This window comes from Periplaneta americana, chromosome 5 (genome assembly GCF_040183065.1).
Source record: "Periplaneta americana isolate PAMFEO1 chromosome 5, P.americana_PAMFEO1_priV1, whole genome shotgun sequence".
NCBI lineage: Eukaryota > Metazoa > Arthropoda > Insecta > Blattodea > Blattidae > Periplaneta > Periplaneta americana.
Window position 1 is genome coordinate 97,477,906 of NC_091121.1, and position 26,964 is coordinate 97,504,869.

The 26,964-nt window shown below is 36.3% G+C and overlaps 1 protein-coding gene across 1 annotated transcript in view; it reads right to left on the minus strand.

Annotated features, from left to right (window-relative positions):
• LOC138700029 (probable cytochrome P450 304a1) overlaps positions 1–26,964 on the minus strand; it is a 43,078-nt gene that overhangs the window by 3,857 nt on the left and 12,257 nt on the right. Inside the window, exons 2-8 of the mRNA XM_069826320.1 lie at positions 24,654–24,902; positions 17,955–18,118; positions 13,190–13,462; positions 12,783–12,900; positions 12,054–12,234; positions 8,054–8,171; positions 6,597–6,735 (exon numbers count right to left, since the gene is read on the minus strand). Of these exons, the coding sequence (XP_069682421.1) occupies positions 6,597–6,735; positions 8,054–8,171; positions 12,054–12,234; positions 12,783–12,900; positions 13,190–13,462; positions 17,955–18,118; positions 24,654–24,902 (1,242 nt within the window). The remainder of the gene's footprint in view (positions 1–6,596; positions 6,736–8,053; positions 8,172–12,053; positions 12,235–12,782; positions 12,901–13,189; positions 13,463–17,954; positions 18,119–24,653; positions 24,903–26,964) is intronic.

The following is a 26,964-nucleotide window of genomic DNA, read 5'->3' on the forward strand; positions in this document are numbered from 1 at the left end:
TCAATTTTATAAGTATGCAAGATCTGAATTTTACAGTATCAAAACAAGGATATGCTAAATAAAATTGAAATGGCCATTCATGCGAATGAGTCTAAAAGGAAACAGGTGAACTCCAGACATTGTGGGGAAAGTGAAGTCCTTAGTCTAGCGTTGGGCATAGGCTGACCAGACGTCCCCGATTTCCGGGGACAGTCCCCGGTTTTGAGTTACTGTTCCCGGGGAGAAAATGTCCCCGCTTTTGTCCCCAGAAGCTTTGATTTTGTTTCAATAACATTTTATTGGAACTGCTGCGATTCATGCACATTTCTGAACGGTTCTCAGTATCAGACAGAAGAACCAGCGAGCACATTATGAGATATTCTGCACCCTTCGAGAAGAACGTAGCATCTTTTTCTTTAGTCATCTTAGCATTCGCGTTGCGTAAAAGCGTTAGATCTGCTGCAGCGTCCATTTGTAAGCAGTTCAAAACATGAGAAATTTTGTGACAAACCAACAGGTGACAAGTGGTATGATGTTTTTCAACATTTCAAAAAAAAATCCACCCCATTTAAAAAAACTTCGCAAAATAGTGTCATTAATCATGTGTCTTCCAGTCAATAATTCATCATTTGAAAGACTTTTCTCCACAATGAACTCAATCTGAACTTATGAAAAGTCAAGAAATAAAGTTGAAACAGTTAAAGCTTTTTTACAAGTGAAAACAAGCTTTCATTTCTCATGTGAAAAACTTAGTGTGAAGCTGAATGGGAATGAACAGACCCTTAAAAAGATACAATCTTCAGACAAATACTTGTAAAATGTGTGTGTGCGTGTGCGTGCGTGTTAGAGTTCATTGTGTACAATATTATGTAAAAGACATCAATGCATGCGTCAGTACCGGTATTGAAGTTGAATTCTTAGTGGATATAATTATACAGGATGGACCGCTCGAATGTACCTAATTTCAATTGTATGTGACTGGTAAACAGTTGAAGATAGAAACCTACAGTAATATTTATATGAAAGGAAAACTCAACAAGTTTCGATATGCACATCACTATATCTCTATGTGAGCTCCAGCTGTCACTGTGACGATATCGAAGCGATGAACGATTTCTTACCAAGCATGTTGGAGCATGTCTTCTGGAATGCTCTCAATAGCCTCTATGATGCGCTCCCGAAGATCACGAAAGTCTCTGACTGGTGTAGCGTACACTTTATCTTTGACGTAGCCCCAGAGAAAGAAATCGAGCGCTGTTAAATCCGGAGATCTCGGGGGCCAAGCGATGCTAGGTTGCAGGTGTTCCATTTGTGGAAAGAAGAATTTCCCCAGTATGCCAAGATATGTGGTACCACACACAGTTTTCCCGGCTAAGAAAAGCGGTCCAATGACCTGTTCCTGTGACAAACCGCACCACACATTTAACTTGGGACTATCACGAACGTGCTCTTGTATAGCGTGAGGATTTTGCGATCCCCAGATCAGCACATTATGCCGGTTTACTTTAGCTGACACATGGAACGTGCCTTCGTCCGAGAAGAAAATCTTTTAGACATAAAATCAGGATCAGCGCCGAGACGGTCTAGCATCATATTGGTGAATTGCACTCGTTTGGGTTTGTCATCCTGCTCCACACGTTGCATTAACTGCACTTTGCATGCGTACAGTTTGAGATGTTTGTGGACAATTCGTTGCAATGTTGATTTTGGTATTTGAAGTTCCCGCGAAGCTCTTCTTATTGACTCCCGCGGGCTTCGATCATACGCGGCTTGAATATTTGCAACCATTTCGTCGGATGTTTTACGACCACCACCAGGCTTCAACACAGATTCTGTAGTTAAAAATGTATCGCGCCACTTCTCAATGCTTTTAGCAGTTGCAGCATCATGGTTAAACACTCGCCGATACTCCCTTTGAATTCTTCGCATACCACAACACAGTTTGCGCTTTCATCTGCAGTGTCGCCATTTTGACAATCGATACAATCTACGAAAAAAAAAACCGTGTCTGCGCACTATCTACAGACAGGATTCGAAACTTGTGTTTTCCTTTCATATAAACGTTACCATAAGGTTCTATCTTCAATCGTTCACCAGTCACATACAATTGAAATTAGGTACATTCGAGCGGTCCACTCTGTAAGAGTTTCGTATGTTTATGCATTTAAATTTTAAAAAGTTCAGATACTCTACAAATTTAGTGTGCGAAGTTCTATAATTGTATCTATTGTTACAAGTATTTTCTGCAACATTTTAACGGAGAGTGACTAGCTAAGCGTTTGTGGTTTTTCTTGAAATTGCCGATGTCCCTTGCTGGACCATAAAAGATTTGGTCAGCCTAGTTGGGAATCTCGCTGATTTTGTGGAAGAGCTTTCATTTCCTCCACTGTGGAACCTGAGTGCAAGCAACCAAACTGGATTTGCTCATGCGTGTCACGGTAGCCAGTAAAGGATGGTTCACAATAAACCGGGAATGAAAACGACAACGAGAACGAAAACGGAAATAATGTTAAAATAAATGTACTTAAATGTGAACATTCACAATTAACTATTGTGAATACTCGCATTTAAACACATTTATTTTTTTAAATATTTCCGTTCTCGGTTTATTGTGAACCAGCCTTAACTATCAAGTGAGTCAGAGTGAAGTCTGTGTGCAATATTTCAATAATAATTATGACTGGTAGATCGGTGAATAAAGGAGTGGTTTCCCCGTCAGTACATTTTAACTGAGAAGGGGGAAATATGTATTTATTTGGGGAAAGTGAAGGAAAATATCAAACAAAATAAAAGATGTCAGAAATCCAAAAAAAAAAAAAAAAAAACAAGGGTTTAAATTAGCTGTATGCAACTACGATTTCTGCAAAAATAAATTTGAAAACAAGCAACTATGCACGTCAAACTTGTGTTGTAGTGTTTATTTATTCTTTTACCAGTTAGCTTCCTTATCTGGGATAAAATAACTCAAACTGTAATGACGATTTCAATTTTAAATTCAGACATTGGTTTATGTTGAGAACTTTGGAACAATGTAGTAATAATTCTTTGGTTATAGACATTACTTACTGTAATATCATAAAAAAGTAATCTATTTCAACATGTTTAGTTGTTTCATAATACATTTCTTAAATACAGAAAAAGTAAAATAGAATAATTCATTTATTCATTTCATTTAGGCTTCTGCCCAAGGGCAGGTCTTTCACTGCAATCCCAGCTTTCTCCAATCTTTCCTATTTTCTGCCTTCCTTTTCGTTTACTCATATGTATGTGTATATATAATTTCTTAATGTTGTCTATGATCTGATATCTTCTTCTACCCCGAACTCTTCTCCCGTTCATCATTCTTTCCAGTGCATCCTTCAGTAGATAGCTTCTTCTCAGCCAGTGACCCAACCAATTCTTTTTCCTCTTCTTCATCAGTTTCAGTATCAGTCTTTCTTCGCTCACTATTTCCAACACAGCTTAATTTCTTACTCTGTCTGTCCACTACACACGTTCCATTCTTCTCCATATTCACATTTCAAATGCTTTTATTCGCTTCTCTTCACTTCGTCGTAATGTCCATGTTTCTGCCCCATACAATTCACACTCCATGCAAGGCACTTCATTCGTCTCTTCCTTAGTTCTTTTTCCAGAGGTCTGCAGAAAATGCTCTTTTTTCCTATTAAAAGCTTCCTTGGCCATTGCTATACTCCTTTGATTTTCTGGCAGTAGCTCATGTTACTGCTTGTAGCACACCCCAAGTATTTGAAGCTGTTCACTTGCTCTACTGCCTCATTTAGAATTCGCAAGTTTATCTTCTGTGTTTTTTTTTTCCTATGACCATGCTCTTCGTCTTATTTGCATTTATCTTCATTCCATACTGCTTACAGCTGTCATTTAGCTCCAGCAGCACAATATGCACATATTTGTTCCTATGTGGCGATTGCCTTTGCCACCTCTGGTTTCAGTCCTACATCCCTTTTATCGATTATTTTTTGGTTTATCCTTTCTTATTTCTTTTCATTTCTTATGTAGTGTCTTCCTTTTCTCATAGATGGCTCTCTCTTTTGTTTTTTATTTTTCCAGTTATTTATATACTGGAAAACTAGATTACCTTTAGGTACAAGATTCTGTATTTGATTTCATTGGCAGGTTTAAATTTCTAGCCGGTTTTATGTTTACTTGAGTGAGGCGTTTCGGCCTGCCGGGTGAATCGTATTCCTACCAGCCGAGAGGAGACATCGGCAAGCTGGCCGAGAACGGAGATCTCTAGGGGATCGTGAGTGGAGTTGGATTTTCTACCAGGTCGGGATTCGAGTGGGGCTCGGCCGGCATAGGCTGAGTGGAAGTCATTATGAGGAGGCTTCGATCCTGGGCTCAGAAACGCATAAAGTTCAGAATGCACGGTTGATAGGGTTGTGTTGGTCGAGTGGACTGGGAGATGGAGCGTGTCGTTACTTCGTGTCTCAATATGTGAACAGTCCGTCATAATACGGCATAAAATATATTTCACCCTGTACAGATGCAGTATGTACAATACATTCCTACTGTAGACAATAAATATCTACCATTAAAGTTTTAAAGTGAGTTGTTAGCTTCAATCAGGTGCCCCTACGCAGAAGCCTGTTACATGTAACGCAGCCAAGCAGCAATACACACATCCGTAATGCACATTTCGGACCCACCTGTGCTGTTGCAGTCATCCCACACGGGTCATGACGTCATTTATACTCAGTGTACTCTAAACCTCATGTTAGTTACTCTGTGTCCCTAGGCCGAAGCCTGGTCTTGAGTTACATTAGTAGCAGCCGACCGAGACTCGACGCACGTCGCGCTGATTTCTACTTTTCGTCTGTACATGTGGAGCAGTCTCTGTCGCTGATTCAAGAGTTTGGTGATGTGGCCTCGCCATTTTGTTGTATTTGCTAGCTCTACATGTCCAGGTCTGGCATGTTCTAGTTATCCTCCACATTTATGGTTTGTAAAGTGCAGGATGTTGTGAGTTCTAGGAAACCAGTCTGAGTGTCACACGCTAAGTAAAGTTGACTATGGGATTTTTTGTGTGGCCCGATAATTTTATATGAGAACTGTGCCATGAAAATTAATGTACATAATCACTCTGTTTTGGTGACTTAAAAGTGAGATTATTTATATAGCGGTAGAGTGTGGGCTGTACTTTCCCATTTTGTTCGGCATATTATGGTACCGGTAATTGGTTTCTGGAATATGTAACCTTTAGTTATTATTTTTATATCTGTATTGTGGGTCTGGTAGACTGATGTTTTTACGGCGCGTTTTTACCCCATTGTTAGGAAAGTTATAATCATGGAGATTTAAGTCTGTGATTTTAAGCGTTTACCAGAATCTTTTTATGGTAACTGATTTTCTGTTTTTATGACCTTAGTCATTCTGGTAACTTATCTATATTAGACTAATAAATTGTTATGATTAAGGCAAATGTAATTGTAAATTACTTCCTATTATCCAACAAGGCTTTTCGGACTAATCCAAGATTTAAGGACCATATATAAAGAATGGAGACCCAATACGTGTCATGTAAGTGGTGAGTTGGTTAGTTACAATAATTGGTCATAGTACCTATAAACTAAAACAAAAAATGTACCTCACATAGCAAATAACTCAAACTGTAACGACGTTTTCAATTTCCTGAAATTTTGACATTTAAATTGAGAACGCTGAAACAATGTATTTCTGGTCCTTTGATTATAAATATTTGTTACTGTAATATAGTCAAGGAAATAACCTATTTCAACATGTTTGCTTTATTTCAAAAGTCATTAAGATATTAAATACAGATAATGAATATATATATATATATATATATATATTCCTATTTAAGGGATAGCTTTCCTTGCGTGACGAGTTGATTAGTTACAATTGCTAATAGTACGCCTACTTACAAAATATAATAAAATAACAATGAAAAAGTACCACAAATATTTGTACTTTTCTTAATGTAAAATTAAAAGATCGCCACAGCAACTTTTCATACTCGCAGCGTCGAGAAAATAAGCACACAGTCCACACATGCACTCATGATGCTCCACAAGTGCAGTCAAGATGAGCATCGCTGACAGTCTCTAGCAGTAAACCAAAAAATTGTACTCTGAATGCAGGAAAACTTCTCACTACTGCTGGATTCATTTATAGGAAATTAAGAATTCGCCATGTTACTAAAAAGACCAAAGTAAACTCTAATATCAAGATAAGGCATCGAGACATTAAGAGAATGGAACAGGAAACAGGATTTCACACTATATATTTCAGTGAAATTCTCGTAAAATGGCCGGATGCTCCTGTCATGGAGTTCTGCTCATTTTAAATTCTGAAAAGATCTCTAGATAATCTCTGCAAGGCCTATAAGGAGAGTGAGTGAATATAGACATGGCTGTACTACGCAGAAGTCTTCATGAGTGGAAGTTGAAATGTAGAGTTATAATCAGAGTGAAGGGACATCAAATATAAATGGTGGAGATATGGTTGTTCTTAAGGTAATACCCAAGTGAAATTCTTCGTCAAAGATCGAAAACAACCCTCCGTATGTTGATTGAAAATAAATATCGTATCATATCATACATATTGAGAAAATAAAAGCTGTTTGCAGAAAAACTGACCTGCTCCGAATGGCAAAGAGTGATCCTTCTTGAGTTGTCCTTGGTCATCCAGAAATCTCTCCGGCCGATATACCTCTGGGTCTCCCCAAAATTCGGGATCGTTGTGGAAACTCCACAGGTTCACAACCATCAAAGTGTCCTGAATTAAGATATTTCAAATTCTCATACACATTATTATTTTACACTGAAGAATGGAAAGTCCAGATATAGTTATAAAAGTGGCCAAATTAGACTATTTTCCCCATAAAAACTAACTGTAGCAATAAAAATAATACCCATACATCTACGACGAATGATTTTTCTGATATTTATTGATGTTACTACACGTCACCCTTATCACGTATGAAATTCAGAGCTACAATTTAACATATTATACAAATGATGTTTAATTGTAACCGAACTATCTCCATTCTTTTATACGGATTTAACAAAAAAAGGGTAAAACTTCAGGTATGGATTCCTCATATATGTATAGAATAAAAATGGTTATACGAGGTTTATTTCATAAATAATGCATACGTTGGTAGAACTGTGAAGTGAATGACTCAACACCAATGAAAATTAACCAGTTGCAGCTGAAGGCTTAAGGAAGAAGGACATGTGTTAGTTTCATCCATAGCATACTCTTTAGATTATGAGAGTTAGAAATGGAGCCTATAGATTTCAATCATTTAACTATTCTAACAAATACATGGCTATATAAGATATTTGATTCTAATCAATGTCGGTTTTCACACACTGCCGGTAACAATGTAACTGATGTTACATCGCATTGATGACTATTGATTTGCCGTAGCTGCTCTTGTAGGTGTGAGTGGGATATGAGTGTTACGACCATTGTAGCCAATGACTGACAGTTGACAGTTGAAATAACTGAACACGAGTGGGTCTGGAAGAGATATTTCCATTCCTTTTGTGCTCTGAAATAAAATATTAATTTTTCTAGAGAGCAAAACTTTAGGAACTGGTTTCAAATATGTACAAAAGAAAAATATGCCCATGTTATATCGACATTGGCTCGAAATACTTATATCCTGAGTTCTCTAGCAAGAGAACAAATACAGAATTTTTAAAATCCTCATCCCACTGTTCAATCTTACCATCAACAGAGGTTCTGCATCAATACCTAGGCTGGCATTGTTGGTGATCCGTGTTCGGGGCTCAAAGAGACAGCAAGCTGAGGTCTATATTGAGGCATGAGGACATATTGAACATTTCCTCAAAAGTGATATGAAGAGAATGCGTCATACAAACCTTAACAAATCAGATACTAAGCATTTCCGGACTCTATATTTTAAGAACACAGTCCTGTAGTTCTACTCCCTGCTTACAAAACACCCTATGCACACACAGCAAGACAGCAGTGCACAACAACATGAAACTGCAATTTAGGCAACGGAAGTTAGCTATATGGTAACATATTAATCTGGGAACCTGGTGGTTAATATTACTCTTACCTTGGGAATGCTGTAGCCGCCAAGTTCTGTGGATTCTGTTGCTCTGTGAACAACTGATAATGGAACCAACGTTTCTTTGCGCATCGACTCTCGCAGAACAGCCTCGTTGTACGGTAATCTAAATAGCACGTGGACCGTTAAGGCATCATTACAAATAAATTATTACAACAGATTTGGGTTTATCTTCGAACTTTCATTAAAATATGCAGAATGTTTGTGTACTTATTGGGCGTGATTGTGATTGTGATGGTGACGGTAATAATAATAATAATAATAATAATAATAATAATAATAATAATAATAATAATAATATAATAATAATAATAATAATATAATAAGAGTAAACTGTAATAGAGTTTTAGTTGTTTTATTATTAAGTATTTTACCGACAGCATGCTCAAATAGATTAGCATTGTTAGCAGAAGAGGAGATTATACTAAGGGATATGCTACTGAAGCTACAAAAAATGTCAGCTGTGAGCAGTATTGGATGAAGATAAATGCAAACAAGACTAAGGCCATGGTCATAGGAAGAAAACTAAAGAAGGTAAACTTGCGAATTCGAAATAAGGCAGTGGAACAAATGGACAACTTCAAATGCTTGGGGTGTACTATAAGCAGTAACATGAGCTGCTGCCAGGAAGTCAAGATAGTAATGGCATAGGAAGGTTTTAATAGAAAAAGGAGCGTTTTCTGAGGACCTCTGGAAAAATAACTAAGGAAGAGATTAGTGAAGTGCTTTATGTGGAATGTGGCATTATATGGGGCAGAAACCTGGAGATTACGACGAAGTCAAGAGAAACGACTAGAAACATTTAAAATGTGGATATAGAGAAGAATGGAACGTGTGAAGCGGACAGATAGAATAAGAAACGCAATTGTGTTGGAAAGAGTCACTGAAGAAAGAATCATCTAAAACTGATCAGGAAGAGGAAAAGGAATTGTCTGGATCACTGGCTGAGAAGACACTGCCTACTGAAGGATCACTGGAAGGAATGGTGAACGGGAGAAGAGTTTGGGGCAAAAGAAGATATCAGATGATAGACGACATTAAGATATATGGATCATATTATGCGGAGATAAAGAGGAAGGCAGAAAATTGGAGAAAGCTGGGTTTGCAGTGTAAGACTTGCCCTTGGGCAGAACACTATGAAAGAAGTAAGCAAGTACTAATTACGGAATTATTTTATTACTGTACTCAAAGTATTATTAGCAAAAGGGTAATAATTTTTACAACGTAAGTTACGCTTCTATATCATCTGAACACTGGTGAAAGAGATTTAGAATATTGTTGTTACAGAAAACATTGCCACTTCGCATGTGTTTCCTGGGAAAAAGTGACTTAGGCATAACATTAAATGTAACTTACCGATATTCGATTAACAGATTTCAAGTCGGGTATTTGAACCTGTAGCAATTGAATATCGATAATTCTTATCATAACTGTTACTGGAGTTACTGGCCAGGAATCTGTACAAATACATGGAATGAAGTGAAATTTACGGAAGGGGGGCAATATGGCCCAGCACTGTGACCTGTTACGATCCACTGCGCTAACCCTCAAGCTAGGTGCATTCCAAACCCACACCGGCTGACTGTACTAAGGTTCGCTGAGTACCCAGGTTTCGAGCAGGCAACCCCACTCGTCCCTGGGTAGCCCCCTCCATGCGTCGCCAGCCAGCGATCTGAGAATGCTATGGAATGATGGTGAAATGCTGACGGAATGATGTAGATGCCTAATATGGGGAAACACGGCGTAACATTGAGAAAACCCCCAACTGCGACCTTATCCTCCACAATGAAAAATCACAGACCTGACCACTCCGCCACTGCAAGGGTTGTACAAATACAACGAAGACGTGAGTTTGTGTTTTATACAATATCCAGTTTTACAGAGTGAGTTCTACGTAACAGAATTTCAAGCTGCAAGTGACTAGTGCAAAGTAAAGTATTAAAAGTGAAATAATTATTACTGAAAAAAGTAAATTAGGGGCCACACTTTTATTGCGTAGCTATAAATAAGCTTAGGTAATATGTTTATAGAAATGAAGTTTACCGTCAAAGAATACACCAAAATATTTGACACAATCAGTTCACTTAAGTTTATTTCGAGATAGACTAATATAATTATAGTTGAATCTGGTAAAAGAAGCTTTCATAGTGAAAATTACAAGCTATCATTTTTTTGGAAACATTTCACATCTTTCTCAACGGTTTATGTCTCGCTGGTAAGATTGACGACCAACAGTATTTTTTATTGTGCAAAAAAGTATTCGCAGTGGCGGCTTTAGGATAGTGTCGCAGTGACATGAAAATAAAGTGAGAATAGTTATTTAAGTTACATATTTATCGCGTTAAATACTCGTAAGCGGAGTAAACTTTATGGACAACCTTCACCAATCATACATGAGCACGCATCTTGGAGGAAATTTTTTTTAATCTATATCCATCTTTGTACACCATCCTTCAATGTCTTCTGAAAACTGAATTTAAATGCATTATATAAAATTAAGTCCTTTCTCTTCTCACTTAAAATGTTCGTTACCTCAGTCGTAGTACTAGGCTAACTAACCCAATACAAGCACATAATAACTTAACACTACATGTGAATACTGCTACAAAGAAAGCACAGAACTATTGCGATACAAGTGAATAGCGCATGCAGTAACAAAATCAATCACAGTGCGTTCACAAAATAATATTACTATGTATTCAGTAATCAGGAGGGAAGAGGGCTGCTTCTATTTCTAAATAATATTTATCCGGGAGGGAATGGGGATATTATTACCTTAGGACTTTAATCGACCGGAAGGGAATTGGCTGTGAAAATTGACCGCGGGAGGGAACTACCCCACACCCAAACGCATGATTTTTCCCGAGGTACACGATTGCAGCCCAAGGAATTTATCCCGAGGACTATAAATCTATTGATAGAAAATTTGTTTCCATCCCTTAGTGTATATACTTTTTTACACTACCTGGAGTAAATTGTAGTACATTATTTCCGAAATTCTTAACAATGAAGTTCGCTGGAGCTATTTTATTGATGGATTAGCACAGGTGCAAAAGAAATATCATAGCAACAACGATTGATGTATGCAATAACAATGGTACGTTTCATTGTTACAAATACCACTTTCTCTCCCTACGGAGAAAATGTTATTTTTCTCTCTGGATATTGGTAAATTATAAACCGTGGAAAAAATTAATTTAACAATCCACAGTGAGTTAGTGTTTTAAATTAAGTTTTTTCTAAATGTAAATGAAATTTTGGAAACATGCTGTTTATGACTAAACGGTCTTAACATCTGAACAAATTAATATCTGAAGTATACGACCAGACAGACAAAAATATAGTTTTGAGATCATTGCACAATCCCTCCAACTGTATTGGTTGGAAATCCTGACACGCACATCTTGAGTTGCAAGCAATCAACCATGAAAAGTCGCACTTGTACAATGCGCTCGTCATATTAGTGTTTCAAGCCAAATTGACCAAATATAATGCAAAGAATGTGTACTAAATGTTATAAAAAAACTCAGCGAAAGGTAATAGTAAGCAATTGAAAAGATTAAGAAGGATTTTAATAATGAAGCTATGGGCACTATGGAAATTAAAATATCATAATTTAAAGTGTGGCCGAAATTAACGTTCTGGCAAGATATCAATCGGCAGAAATTCCGAATCGATATACGACATGCGGCGGTTAGTGGTGCAAAATCTTCCAATAACAATGAAATTGAGAGTGAACTAGGGATTTCGTTTGGTTCAGCGCAATCAGTTTTGACTGGCGATTTTTGTGTGCGCAAGGCCGAGGCAAAATTCGTCCTCAGACAGGAATTCGTCATGAACAGAAGGAAAAGAAAACCTGGCAGAATGTCGACAGAAATTGAGTGAATTTTTACGAATGATATACGAGATAATTAAATTGCATCGGAAAATGTGGATAACTGCAGTTTAATAACCATGCAATGAATGTCAAATCATGCATTCCACATACCTTGATCTGTCATCCAGGGTCGGTAGCCGATTACGTCCAACTACCATGTCAATTTCGTTTTGCATCTTCTCCTGCACTTCTGGGTGGTGCAGCAAATGTACAATCGTAAAGTTAAGTGTTGCGGTCACCGTAGTTGAGGCGGGGAACAGGTAGTCAAGACCTACTACCCTCAGCTGTTCCTCTGCAACATAACCACTTTCATAGATTGAAGGCAGAACGATAGCTCACTGGCTTCTCACCACACAGACTGATGTTCGAATATTGTATAGACTGTTTGATATTGATAAAGGACAAAACGATATGGAATAAATTTATTCTGAGTGCGTCACCTTCCCTTGTCTGTCTATCCACCCACCCATTCCTCCCTTCCACCGAATTACCGATCCATTTATAACTACTTACGTACCTATATCCATCTACCTATTTAATTAGCTAGCTACCTACTTATCTATCTACTTACCTACCTGGCTGCCTACCGGTCCGTTTGTTTTATTATCGAAAGTATTATTCCAGTGAAAGCCAGTTTTATACTTTTTGAAAGCAATACTTGTCGAGTACGCGGTAGAAAATATCTCTTCAAACGTTGAATGGTGAACAAATTTATCGATCTACAGAATTTTTTTATTTCAAAATTCAGTTAATATAGCTCAAAATTAGTAAGTAGAAACGTTACTTACAGCAGAATATAGAATAGTTTACATTAGTCAACTTCATAAGTAACGTACTTACCCGTGAAAGTGGTAGGCTCATCTACATTCTCGTATTTCTTCATCTCCATTAGGAATTTGTCCGTGAAATCACGTATGAAGTCCTCAGAATATGTAGCCATGTGTTCCTTTACCGCATCCTGCAACAACCATTACATTAAAACGGTAAAAAGAGAATGTTTTCTCCCGACTATGTCGGTACAGCTTATGAATTTTATCTCTCCACTGCTATCTTGTAATTATTTATATTTCTAGTGTAATTATTTCACCAACGCCAAGAAAAAAGAATTTTATATAGTCGCTTAATAAATAATTAATTAATGAGCAGAAAAACTCCGCTATATTAAGACAAGGATTCAGACTTCGTACAAATGAAGACATACTCGTATGTATGAAAAGTACTTTAAAATTATAATGAAAGATGCTTACCTTTACGTATCTGAGCATGTTCCCTGTGGATTCCATGAGATCTGTGTATCCAAAATAATTGGGAGCTATGTGTTTCAACCAGGGAGTAAGACCAAGTGCGTTTCCGGTCACATCGACGGACCTCTGGAAGCGCAGAGCTTGCCGAGTGAAGTACCGAAGTTTGGCATGATCCTCGACAGGAAAACGCTGTCCGGTGATTATGAACCAAATTGGGTTGAAGAACACATTGTAGAAAAGATCAGGCAGGCGAACATGACCGTTCTTGAAAATTTCCTGCAACATGAAACATTTTGTCATATGAATAGTGCTATGAAATATCTTTCAAAATAATGGTCATTTTATAGTATAATGATGAAATGCTTAAAGAAAATATCTCCTGAAGAGAAAAGAATATTACCAGACTTGTATTCTGAGATGAACACAGTTTCTCGTTCCCTAAACCACTCAATTATTTGTACTTTTTTATACTTAGCACAACACGATTTCTTTTGATACCCTTAGAAGACATTTAATATAGAAGTTATACAGTACGACAACCCAAACAGTACACTATACCGTGTAAGGATTAAAGTCTTATAATAACCATGTCTAGAAAAAAATAACGTGCTAATATAATGCACAGTACTTCATATATTTCTGTAAAAAAATCAGAGAGAAAGACAGTCAGATAATCCGCCAATTGGTTAATAGAGTTACGGATAATCGGGGTTCTACTGTACTAATTTCACCCAAAATTGCCTAATAACTGCTGGTTAGAAGTGATAATTTTTATGCAATAATTTTGCATCATATGAGCCGTTCAGAGCAGAAGTGATGTAAGTAAAGAATGGGTAGTGAGTGTTAAAGTAAACATTCTGAAAAATACAGCGCAAAGAAGCAATTAATATTCAATTTATTTAAACTATTAGTAGTCAGTGAATAGCAAGAAGAACATATTAATTACTACTTTGCGCTGTATTGTACAGAATTTTTACTTTAAACTTCATTACCCAATTTTGACTTACACCAATTTTGCTCTGAACGGCTCATATGTCTCAGAGAAAAACAATTATATATCTGAAGTCTGATTAGTGTAACATGTAGCTAATCGGCGATGTGTGCAATGGCGGGGGAAAAAGAACTAGCTACCTTACACCATTTATCTTCTGGCCTAGTTGCCTCATAAAGTGGTGCTGTTCTTTGGCATCACTTGCGAGATTGAGACCTATCTTCGGACAGTTGACTAAACAACAATTTTTCATCGTTCTATATAACTATGATTGAATGAAATTCAACGAATTCTTGAACTTCACTATGAAAGACTGTGTAAGTTAGTCTTCTTAATGAATTAGACATAGGAAGTTAAAGCACTAAAAATGGTATTTTAGGCGCCTAAAAAGGCTCTAAAAATAACAAAAATAGGGCAATAAAAGGCATTGAAATTATATTGAATCACCCAAAATTCCATAAGTTTCAATAAGTAACTTAACAAAATACACTGGGAAAGTAGTTTCTCTGTTCTATAGACTTGTTTCACTTGTACTTATTCATCCACAACTTCACGTCCATAATTTGAGTTACAATAAACAACAAGCAACTTTTCAAGATTAACGCACAAACTTTTGTCACGTTTATTGGACAAAATCAGTGTGACGATGATTAATGTAACAATAATGAGACGTCGGTAGAGCAGCAAAGTCCTACCAGCAAGCACCGTCTTTGTTCACCACAAATTATAGTTGAACTCACCGGGATTCGAAACCGGGATATCAACGTGGAAATTCAACGCTTCTTGTATTCGACTAATAACTGATGTTTGTTGTTGTTTAGTAAACTGTACAAAGACAGATTTGAACCTCACAAGTGACAACAATAAGGCATCACTCATGGGACAACTAAGCCATGAATTAATGGGGTAAGTCAGTGCTGGAGTCGGGTAGCAGTGCTGGGTAAGAACAAGGTCGAAACAACAACACTGCATTGCAACAGGGTGTCCCATATCTATGGCTACTATAAGAACTGCAATTTCCTTAGTTTCGAACGCATAAATAAATTCAGTATTGTTGAGTGAATAGTGATATAAAGAAAAAGACAAAAAAGGTACATATAAAAGTAAGAAAAAGGCAAAAATGTATATATTAAAGTAAAAAAAAAAAGGCGTAAACGGCAAAAAATTAAATGAAGGCAAGATCAAACTTCACCAGAATGCTTAATTTCTCGTGATTCGTGCACATTTACTGAAAGCCTTTAAATATGAACATTCAAATAAAATAGGCATTTTCTTAAACATCCGATGTCTATAATATCATTACAAAAAGTACACAAGTATATCCTAGAACAGAGGGAAATTTGTGAACCTGAAATACGACTAGGAAACTTATGGAGGATAGAAACAGCTCGGTAGTATTTTATAAACAAAACCATTGTGACGATCAAATATTACTACGTTTTCTGAAATACTTGGAAATTTGTTAGGAAGGAATTTTTCTGGAAAAAAAAGGTGGAATTTTGACGGACATGTGAAAAGTTTTTTATGTAAAGATGCAGAAACAAAATTTGGGACACCTGAGCATGCGCAGGATGTTATAACTTGAACTTTGAAAATTCAGGTGGCACAAATTTTGTTTTTGGGTCTGTACAATAACAGATTTTATTCGAGGGTATTCTTTATTATTAACTATAAATCCAAAATGAGTGAAAGTACGATTTGTAATTGAGGATTAAGTTAAAATTTTTCAAACAGAAATTTGGTTCAATCTCCTGACAGAAGAAATAATAACAGACAGCAAGATAATTCATATGAATATACTTATTTTTGTTGATGTGTAATATTTAACTTCAGCCAAGTGAAAATGATTACTATTAAAAGAAATAAATACAGTGGAACTCCACAAATAGACACTCACTCTCGTATACATCACGATACAAGGTAAGTCAACGCACCCTGTCCCGTGCTGCACAGGGCTAACCAGTTGAACCAGTGCAGTAGTGTGCAGATACTCGTACACGTTGGCAGCATGGCAGGGAACAAAAAAATGTGTACTTATGTTGCAGCAGAAGTTACAAATATTGGAACGGTTTGAAAAAGATGAATCAGTCAGAGCCATCCCTCAAGAATGTGACATTTCGGTCAGAACAGTGCATGGGATGAAACAAAATTCATCTAAATACCAGGCATTTTGTAGTGATTATACTGTAAGAAGCGTTGTTATCATCAGTTGATTGTAGGATGAAAACACAGCTTATTTTGTGTAATTTCCTCAATTTAATCAATAAGGATGATTTATGTTCTCTCTTTAAGGGTATACACCATTTTCAAATAATTTAATACACAAACACAATTATTACATGAGATGCTCAATATGTTTTTGTAGCTTTATTCTCTTCAGCTCTAATCAACAATAACAATAATACAGGTTGCCAGGAGACGAAAACAAAAAATGCGGAAAAAAAATGAATGTGGTGTATAAACAATTGAATGCTCTTTCATATTTAAGTATAAAAATATAGGGGTACCATTTGAAATTTCAAAGTGGGGTGGCTAGGGGTGAAATCTAAAATAAAATTAAGCTTCCCCCTCAATATCCAAATTTACGTGTTTTTATTTAAATTGAATTCCATTTAATTAACTAGTTATTTAGAGTGCGAAGTTTTGAAATGAAAGCCCTGTATGTAGATACATTTAGAGAGTCTTTACTGCAGAAGTTTGTTTTGTTTCAGATGTATCATGTATATATTATACTTAATCACGGATTTGTTTTGTCATATATTTTGCATATCGTCACGTTCCTGCAATAACTCCTATGCGACATATTTATCGATTTTCAGATTTTTTCTCTATTAAGTAATTTAAATAGTGATGCAGCAAATAATAAAATCTCCTATATGTAATTATATTTCTTTGTTCCGAAAATGTAAGAATTCACAATTCCCTATATATGGCTGTCATAAGATGAATAAATGCATTTTTTCCACCTACTGAAATATTGTATAATTTGCACACAGAAGTTATTGCAAGAACAACGACAATATGCTACAATATATTATTTAAAGTTATGTACGTTAATTATTTATGTTTCGGTCCGCACGCCATAAAAACATTGTACAGCCCTTATGTTTACCAATGTCCGCAGTACTCCGTAGAAAGACAGTGTTCGTACCTCGTTTCGCACACGGACCATTGCTGTGTCTATTTGTGGAGTTCCACTGTAGAACAAATATTAAGATAATACATCACTACCCACATATTTAATTCAAGATTCTTTGGTCTGCATTAGAAAAATATAAAATTTACCGTGTATTAAGATGTGACATAAGCGTATAAATATATCACATCAATGAATAGAATATATCGTCGCCTGAATGCAAGAACTAGGTAACTCGAAATTTGCGTTTTTTAGTTACCTCTTTTATAGCATAGCAAAAATCGCACAAAATGTAATCCAGGATCTAGGTAACTGATCGAACGATACCAGTGACATCTATTTTCCAATATAACAAATAGGTAAAAGAAAACGAGACATATTCCTTAGTGCAATAAATAAGTAAATAGGCGATGTCACAAAATATGAAAAATCAAGTTCCCTAGTTCTTGCATTCAGGCGACGATTTCATCTGAATAGCCTACTGTACATTTCCGGAACTCAAATTGAAATAAACTTGTTGCTTATACTCAAATTTTCTGTAATTTTAATAAAGTGATTATTTCTCAGGCTTGCATTGTGTTGTATGTGCAACTTCCAACGATAGAGATCAATTGAGTACTGATTTAATAGTAACAGCATACCTTATCCTCTCGCTGTCCATTGAGCAGATCCAACATGTCTTGTATCTCCTCTTGTCCGATGGCTTCCAGTTGAGGGAACCTTCTTCCAAATCCGTAGTCTCGCATATGCCTCAAAGAGAACCGTCTCTGCTGTTCCCAAAATACTTCATCTGTGAAGATAATCCCTGAAAAATGTTGTTTCGTTCCTTTTAGAGTGTCCTTCGATGATTCAAGTCGAACGACATTAAATCAATCAATATGAATTGCCGAGCTGAACACTATCTCAAATACTTGCATACAAATGGATTTTAAGGAGACCGGAGGTACATATATAAAGAGTGATTCACGAAGATTTACCCGAGGCTTATATCCAAAAACATTTTGAGCAAAAGATATCATATAAACATTTGTCTTAATCTCAATATTTTCATAGTTAAATTAATTTGAAATTATTTGTACAATAACATTACTCTTTTGTTTTAAGGGTAAAAGAATATTACAGATAATGAAATAACTATTCAGGAGTATCATTTCTTTAATTAGCTAGTATTCTGAAGCTAAAAGTGTTGTGAATTCCATAGTTGCTTCGTAGAGGTGTTTTTCGACTTTTAACTACAAAATTACAATTTTTTACGCATTTATCGCAACAATTGTTACAAAAGACGCCACACTTGTAAATGCTTTAAGACTGTACATTAGGCTGCATAATTGAACTGTAAAGAATTAAGTTCCTAAAGTCGTATGATTTGTAACAATTGTTATGATAAGTGCATAAGAATTGTGTAATTTTTAGTTAAAAATTTAAAAACAAAATTTGTACAAAGCAATTCACAATACATTTTTAGCTTCTGAACACTAGACACTTAAAGAAATGACACTTTTGAATAGTTCATTCTCTATTTTTAATATTCTTTTACCCTTAAAACTAAAGAAAAAAAGTATTTTACTAACAATTTCAAATTAGTGTAACACTGAAAATATTGAGATTAGGACATGTTTATATGACATTTTTTGCTCAGGATGTCTTCGAAAATGAGCTCCGTAAGTGGTGGTAAATCCTCATGAATCACCCTGTATATATATGCCTATAGATAGTCTATTTTTCAGCCAGGAAATGAATCCGGGAGCGCATGATAAACATCAAGCAGATAAGCATCCCAGTAGCCAGGTTATTACTCTTGCCGAAAACATTTGTTACAATATGCATAGGCCTCTCGAAATTACATAATAATTATTTTAATAAATAACTATTAAGTTAATTATATTGCTTAATCTAGTACGGATTTAACTAATAGCTTAACTTTTCATTTCGTAAGCATAATAAGAATGACCAGCAACTAATGAAGTCCTCATATTTGTTAATTAATAATATCGCTATTGTGTCACATAATGTTGGCATTTATATCAAATTACTTGCCCCTGCCGCTTCATCCCGCGCTCTTCTTCTCGTGAATAACAATAGTCACTGGAACTTGACCGGTTATATCTATATGCACGAACATCTTAGTGTAGAAGTGAATTCGAGAAGTAGGCCTATAAACTAAAAATTAAAACAAACTTTCTCGCTAACTAAAAATAAATAATTGTATTAAATATTTCTAGTGCTCTTTACGGCTAATCATCGTCATACACGAAATTTCTTTCTGATTGAACAAATCCAAGACATTCCTTATGGTTTTATAGCCTATTCGGTATCTCGTGAAAATTACCTGCGCATCAGGGGAAGAAGAATGTGAACTGAGAAGCTTCCCTCCCTCGCCACGCTCCTACTTGTAGGAAGCGAGCGCATTTACTCCTACCATAAGGTTCAGACCGATTATTTAGTCCTGACATCTCAGCGACGCGAAAGAGGGGAAGTAATAGGAGTAGTGGGGAGAGTTCCGGAGTAGAGATTGGGTCGAGCGGTCGGTAAAGGACTGCAGTACAGCTTAACTGTACTGGAAAAACAACGCTATACCGCATGCGTGACATCCGATCGCTCTGACTGCAGATGACAGACTAACCTGAACACCCCTTGGCGTAACTTAATGGACTCGCCTGACCCAGGCGCACACTGTCAGACTGTCAGGACTAAATAATCGTACTGTACTACTGGGTGTTCATTTCAAAGTGTGTCATGACGTCACTGTTGCTGGGTCACCGATTTAAAGAGAGTTTCAGCTTATATATCAGAAAAGTTGCCTATTATTTAAGGCGTTCTTCAATCTGAACTTGAGAACGTGTACGATATAACTTGAACGTCGTAGCAAGAGATGGCGGTCTGTACAGTCTGTGTGCTACCATAACCTCTTTCGAACTGTGTTTTGCGCCGGCAAGTCGTACGCAGGCAGTGGCGATTTCTCTTAAGGAGCACAGGAGCAGTGCACCACCTTTTCAAATAATACACATTTTTAAAACTATTATTGAGCTGCAGCAGACTATGTGAGCGACATAATTTCTGTATTATAATACTAACATTAAGTAAAAATAGCACCGTACGTGCACTAGTTTTGTTGACGCCTGGAACTTATGTTTACCATTCGACACTTGCGGCACACTGTTCCATTCGAGCATGCGCAGTAGTAGTGTTTTACTGGCAAGCTTTGGAGAATGGTAGAGAAGGCAGCATAGAGTGCTTAGGAGGAGTTAGGAGCACTTTCAGATGTGTTCTCAAGCTCTAAAACTAGACAACCTCAAGTGAAACCCCGCAAAACACGCCAAATTCTGGCATTTCTCTCTTTCTTTCTTCTCTTTCCCTCGCCCCGCGTCCTTCAGACGTCAAGTATCTGAGAGGGTGTGTGTAGGCATCGCAGCCAATAGAAACAACCACCCTACAGTTTTACCACAATTGCGGATTCTTCATTTCTACCCTGACTGTCGGCTAGGAAGGTTCCATTATGCTAGCAATGCAGGCAACTAGTCAACCTCTTAATATTTTTGTTAACAGGTTTGACAAACTGTGAGCGGACCGGCAAGTATAATACTGCTGCAATCACAACGTTGTCGATTTCATTCTATTTCATAGCTGATTTTGAGTTATGTTGTGTCCGTGCATGTGCTTTCTGAGAACATAGCTACACTATTATCAATTATTCATTTCACACCGATCGAGACTGACAAGAATAAATTTGTACATAGTGAAGAAAGATATATTTTTGCCAAGGTAATTGAGTTCTTTTATGCTGAAGACAATTATTAATTTACCAATTACCACTACGTCAAGCAACTAGACGAGCTGCAATTGCAATAGGAAAATCGGAATCGGAATCAGAAGAGAAATGAAAGTAGTCGATAGCAACCGCACCGAATAAAAACAGAAAAGTGAACAAAATCTTACGTACTTACTGTACTTACTGCTACTGAATCCGGCAACACTGAGTATGAAGTCTATCCCTCCCACCCTTGCTCGCTTGCTCATCCCCAAGACAGCTACAGCGTTCCCGTCGTAACTCGGTCAGGATTCAGGGTTTCAGTTCGATTTGTCTACTTACAGTTGTTAGCTCGTTCCATCATAAATGTTACAATGAATAGTGTGCAAAGTCTTTTAAGTAGACCATTTTCTATACGACCTCTAGATGAAAAGATAGAAATAAAGAAGTTGGGTAGACCTACACCTGATTTAAAATTACAACAAGTGACGAAGAACAATAATAGAGAAGTGACGAGAAAATTCAACAGTCGGATTTACGAAAAATGTGAGTGGTTATGCGGCTGCAATATAAAGAATGCTGTCTTTTGTTTTCCTTCCCTGTTGTTTGGCGGTGAACATTCATGGACAAAAACAGGTATGTTTTATAAGTTTTATTTATTTCTCTGTCTGAACTTAGGACTGTGCGTAGTAACTAAGTAATTTTAATTATTATTTCTGCAGGTATGATTGATTTGAACCATATGCACGAAAGAATTAAAAAACACGATTCTTCTGCTGCACACATCAACAATATGCTAAATTTAGCAGTATTGGGTCAAACAAACATACAGGCACAATTGGATTCAAGTTATAGGCGATCTGTTGAACTTCATAATGATAAAGTTAACAAGAACAAATATGTGCTGAATATCATAATCAATTGCGTTCGATTTTGCAGAGCTTTTGAGTTAGCTTTAAGAGGTCATGATGAAAGAGACTCATCTTTAAATGCTGGTATTTTTCGTGGCCTCATCAATTTTAGTTCCGAATTAGACATAGCTCTTAAGGAACATTTGGAAAAAGCAACAGTGTTTAAGGGCACATCAAACACTATACAGAACGAAATCCTTCAAGCCATTTTGGATGTATGCCATGATGAGATTTCAAAAGAAATAAAGAATGCTGACTTCTTAGCAGTCATGGCTGATGAGACGACAGATGTATCGAATGCTACTCAACTAGTAATGATTTACCGATACATTGCAAATGGAAAGCCAGTAGAGAGATTCTGGGCCTATAAGAATCCTCCTCAACAGAATGCCGAATCTTTGTGTATTTGTATAAAGGAGGAAATTGACAGACATGTCGCAGAAGACCCCAGTAAATTAATTGCTCAAACTTACGATGGATGTGCGGTCATGAGTGGGGGCAGTAATGGAGTACAAAAAAGAATTAAAGAGTTCTATCCAAATGCTCAATATGTACACTGCCACGCCCATCAGCTGAACCTTATCATGGCAAATGCAGCCTCAATCAATCGACATGTCAGAATATTTTTTGCTAGCCTTGGAGGATTTTGTACATTCTTTTCTAATTCTCCACAGAGAACCAATGTTTTAGACAAGATAGTAGGGAAACGTCTTCCTCGCCCTGTACCAACGAGATGGAATTTTCACTCTCGCACCGTAAACACTGTTTACGAGTACAGAGAAGAAATCCTGGAATGTATGGGGACAATTGAAATGCAGGAAGACATCAAACACAAATCCACAATAGAACAGGCAACTGGGCTGAAAAGAACACTAAAAGACGATGATTTTGTATTTTGGCTCTCATTGTTTCATCAAATCATGCCTCACGTTGACATACTTTTCAAACAATTGCAAACGAGAGAATTAGACCCAAGAAAACATTGAGCAGTTCATACATGAGATTTCAAAAATTAGAAATGATATAGGCACAAATGAACATAGTCCTGAAGAAGAGAGTCCAGCAAAGCGGAGGCGAGATGGCAAGTTCACGAGGATCATGGAAGCCAAAGAAGTCTGTGATGTAATTATCTGCCAAGCAAAAGAAAGGTTCTCGTTCACAGGTCATCTCGTAGCTGCTAACTTGTTTCTGCCAGAATGTTTTGCAAGATATGTGCAGTGTTTCCCCGACAAATACCTCAATTTAACAGTTCAGGCCTACCCATTCTTGGATTCGAAAAAGCTCCGCACAGAATTGGGAGTGATTTATTGCAGGAACGAATTCAGATGCATGTCGGGAGCCATGGCACTCTACTCTTTCATACACGAGAGAAACTTAACTGAAACGTTTGGGGAATGTCTAAGACTTCTCAAGATTATAATTACAATTCCAATGACAACATCAGAGGCAGAGCGATGTTTTTCTACACTTAAACGTGTCAAAACATTTCTTAGAAATTCAATGCTCCAAGAAAGACTCACAGCGTTATCTATGTTATCCATAGAAAGGAAATTTATTTCTGAAATTCCAGATTTCAACAACAAAGTCATAGACAAATTTGCAAAATCGAAAGAAAGAAGAGCAGATTTTTTGTACAAAATCGTGTGAATTTTATATAAATTAAAATAATATTGCAATACAGTATTATACAGTATTTTATAGTGTGCTAGAAGTGAAACTTAACACTTTGTACAAAAGCGTGTGAACTTTGTTATAGGACACCATATTACGAAAACAGTATTTAGTGTGCTACAAGTGAAATTGAACACTTTATTTTGCTATTAATGGACCTACATCAGAAACTGATTAATTGTAATTTCTTGACTAACAAAATGTAATAAATCTATAACATATGCTGAAAGTTATGAAGTAGATAGTACAATAATAATAATAATAATAATAATAATAATAATAATAATAATAATACCAGTAATAATAATAATAATAATAATAATAATAATACCGGTAATAATAATATCGGTAATAATAATAATAATAGGCCTAAATATTTGTGCACCACCAAGATTATTTCTCACCACACGCCACTGTACGCAGGGTATTTGTTATCATCGGTTGTGTACGGTAACATTCCACAACACAAATCAAATGCTCCGTGTCCATGTTGACCGTCGAAGTTAATGTCAACAAATATGCAAGTAATCGTCTTAACCCTCTCCCCATATCCCGACAGTACGTATTTCCAAACAGTTCACATTTCTGCCACTACCGGCGTTACCGTAGGTATCGGTACGTACTTTTCAGAATGAACGCCGTACTTGCTAGGCAACTTCTCTACCTCATACACCTCTGCGGAAGTGTAGGAAGATTGAATTCTCTAGGCTCATCGGCTAGCCACATGACGGCATACAGCGAGCCATGACATTTTGAACTGAACACCCAGTATATGCTACGGTGCGGCGCACGCAACTGTATTGGTTCCACTGGATAACGAATGACCTACACTGAGTTACATCATTTCTTCTACAATCCATATTAGACCTATTAATTTCTTATTTAGTAATCCTTACACGTACTGTTATATGCAGCATTGTTCGACTACACTATCTTTCTTACTACATTCTAAGAATAATTTTTATGAAATGACCTCATTGCAGTTAGTATGCCCTCGAAGTAACTCTCACCCAGGTTCTTGTCGTATGTCCTTTCGTTAATGATGGGCAGTTTGACCCTGCCCTGGAACTCCGGTCGCAACAGCACCTCCCGTATCAGTTCATAGCTGCTCACCACAACCGTTGGAAAGGGGCCTAAGTGCAGACCCAGTATCTTAGTGCGGTACTTCTCAGCCAAATTGTGGTATCCCCTGTGAGTAAATTTGAAGTTGTTCAACAACACCAGGAAGTAGGACCCCCATATAGGCAGCCGAGGCGGACCTGTAAAATAAATGTGATTTAAATCATTTGACTAGGCCATTGACAAAAACACTAAATTATAACAACTCTTAGATTTACATGTAACTGAACAGGTCTACATTTTTCTTTTATTATTATTATCATCATCATTATCATTATTATTATTATTATTATTATTATTATTATTATTATTATTACATTGTTTCCTGTATTGCTATTATTTACATTTGCTATATTTTTATATTAGTTGAGTAGAAGGGAAAGCCTTATTGCTTTAACTCTACTAGTAAAAATAAATCAATTAAATAAATGAATAACTAGCTGAAATTGCAGAAAAGGTCATCAATACTTATCAATGCTTATCACTAGAATGCATTATGAAGTCTGCGGTCTAGTTCTGAACCATGAATAGAACGTCAACTGCATCACAAGATGCAAGTGTTCCCTCATAGTATCTGTATCACGGCCAAACATGACGTCACGTCAATGTAGTCTATGAACTACTAACCTTGTCTCCATACTCCTTGTAACATATTACGGTCCCTAACCATCTGTATGTGGATTATATTCAAATATACGTACACTTTCTTCCTGATACTTTTACTGAAACCTTATCGAGGCTCAATGACGACCTTTTGTCAATTTTTAATTGGGCAAGAAAATCTGGGTTAAATCTGAATTCAGATAAAACCCATGCCATTTTCTTAAGGCAGCAAAGGCTGCTATCTTCTACTAATACGAACATCTTTCAGTCTGTTTCTCTCAACAACACAAAAATTCCTTTCAGTGCTGCTGTAAAAAAAAAATGGGCATCTGTTTTGAACTAATAATATGAACTGCAATACGCAAGTCAGATATATCTGTAGAAAAGTTGTCTATCACGTATTCTTAAAACTTTTGAAAACTTCCTTCCTACTAAACTCTAAGAAATTCTAGTACAGATCCCTGTGATACCTCACTTTGACTACTGTGGCGTTTTCATATAGCGACCTAAGTGCTGAACTTAAAAATTTCAACGTGTACATAATGTCTGCATCAGATTCATTTTCAATATCCGTCGACATGCATATCACGAAACATTTTCTAAGACTCTCTTGGCTACGCTTGCAAGATTGACGTTCAGTACATTCTCTTTGCCTCCTAAATTGAATTATACATAATTCCACAACCTACTAGCCTGCCTCTCGTTTTTCGCTTCTAGCTTCACACCATAATCGTAATAAACGATCACAGCAAAATCCGTTGCTATCAATGCCACAGTATCAGACATCTCTATACTCTAGATATATATATATATATATATATATATATATATATATATATATATATATATATATATATAGAGAGAGATAGAGAGAGAGAGATATATAGAGATATAGATATATATAGAGATATAGATATATAGATATAGATAGATAGCTTTATTTGTTCCATAATATTCTTACATTTGCTTTACAGCATATAATAAAGAACATGTCCAATTCTTACGTTTAACAATAAAATGCAATCCATATAAAATGCAAATATGAAATCTGTACAGAATTAATACCTTAATAACAATAATATTTTATACCGTACAATGTAATATGTTTACCATTTAATATTATTATAATATTTACACAGTACTGTGAAATGTCAAGAATTCATCTACAGAATAGAAAGTGTGAGATATTAAGTAATTTTTTAGGTTTGTCTTAAATAATGCAGGGTTTTGGCTATGATTCTTAATGTCTTCAGGACGACTATTGAACAATTTTATCGCCATGTAACGTACTCCCCTTTGAAAGCATGATAAATTTGATGATGGCGTATGAAAATCATTCCTTCTGCGGGTATTTATACTATGTATGGCTGATTAGTTGAAAAATTTTCTTTATTACATAAGAGGAAATTTATTGTAGAGTATATGTATTGATTTGTTAAGGTTAGAACCTCTAATTTTTTAAAAAATAATCTACATGATTCTCTAGCCTTTGCTCCAACTATTATCCTAATGGCTCTTTTTTGTAATAAGAATATATTTTTACTATCTATAGAATTTCCCCAAAATATTATTCCGTAGGACATAATGGAATGAAAATAG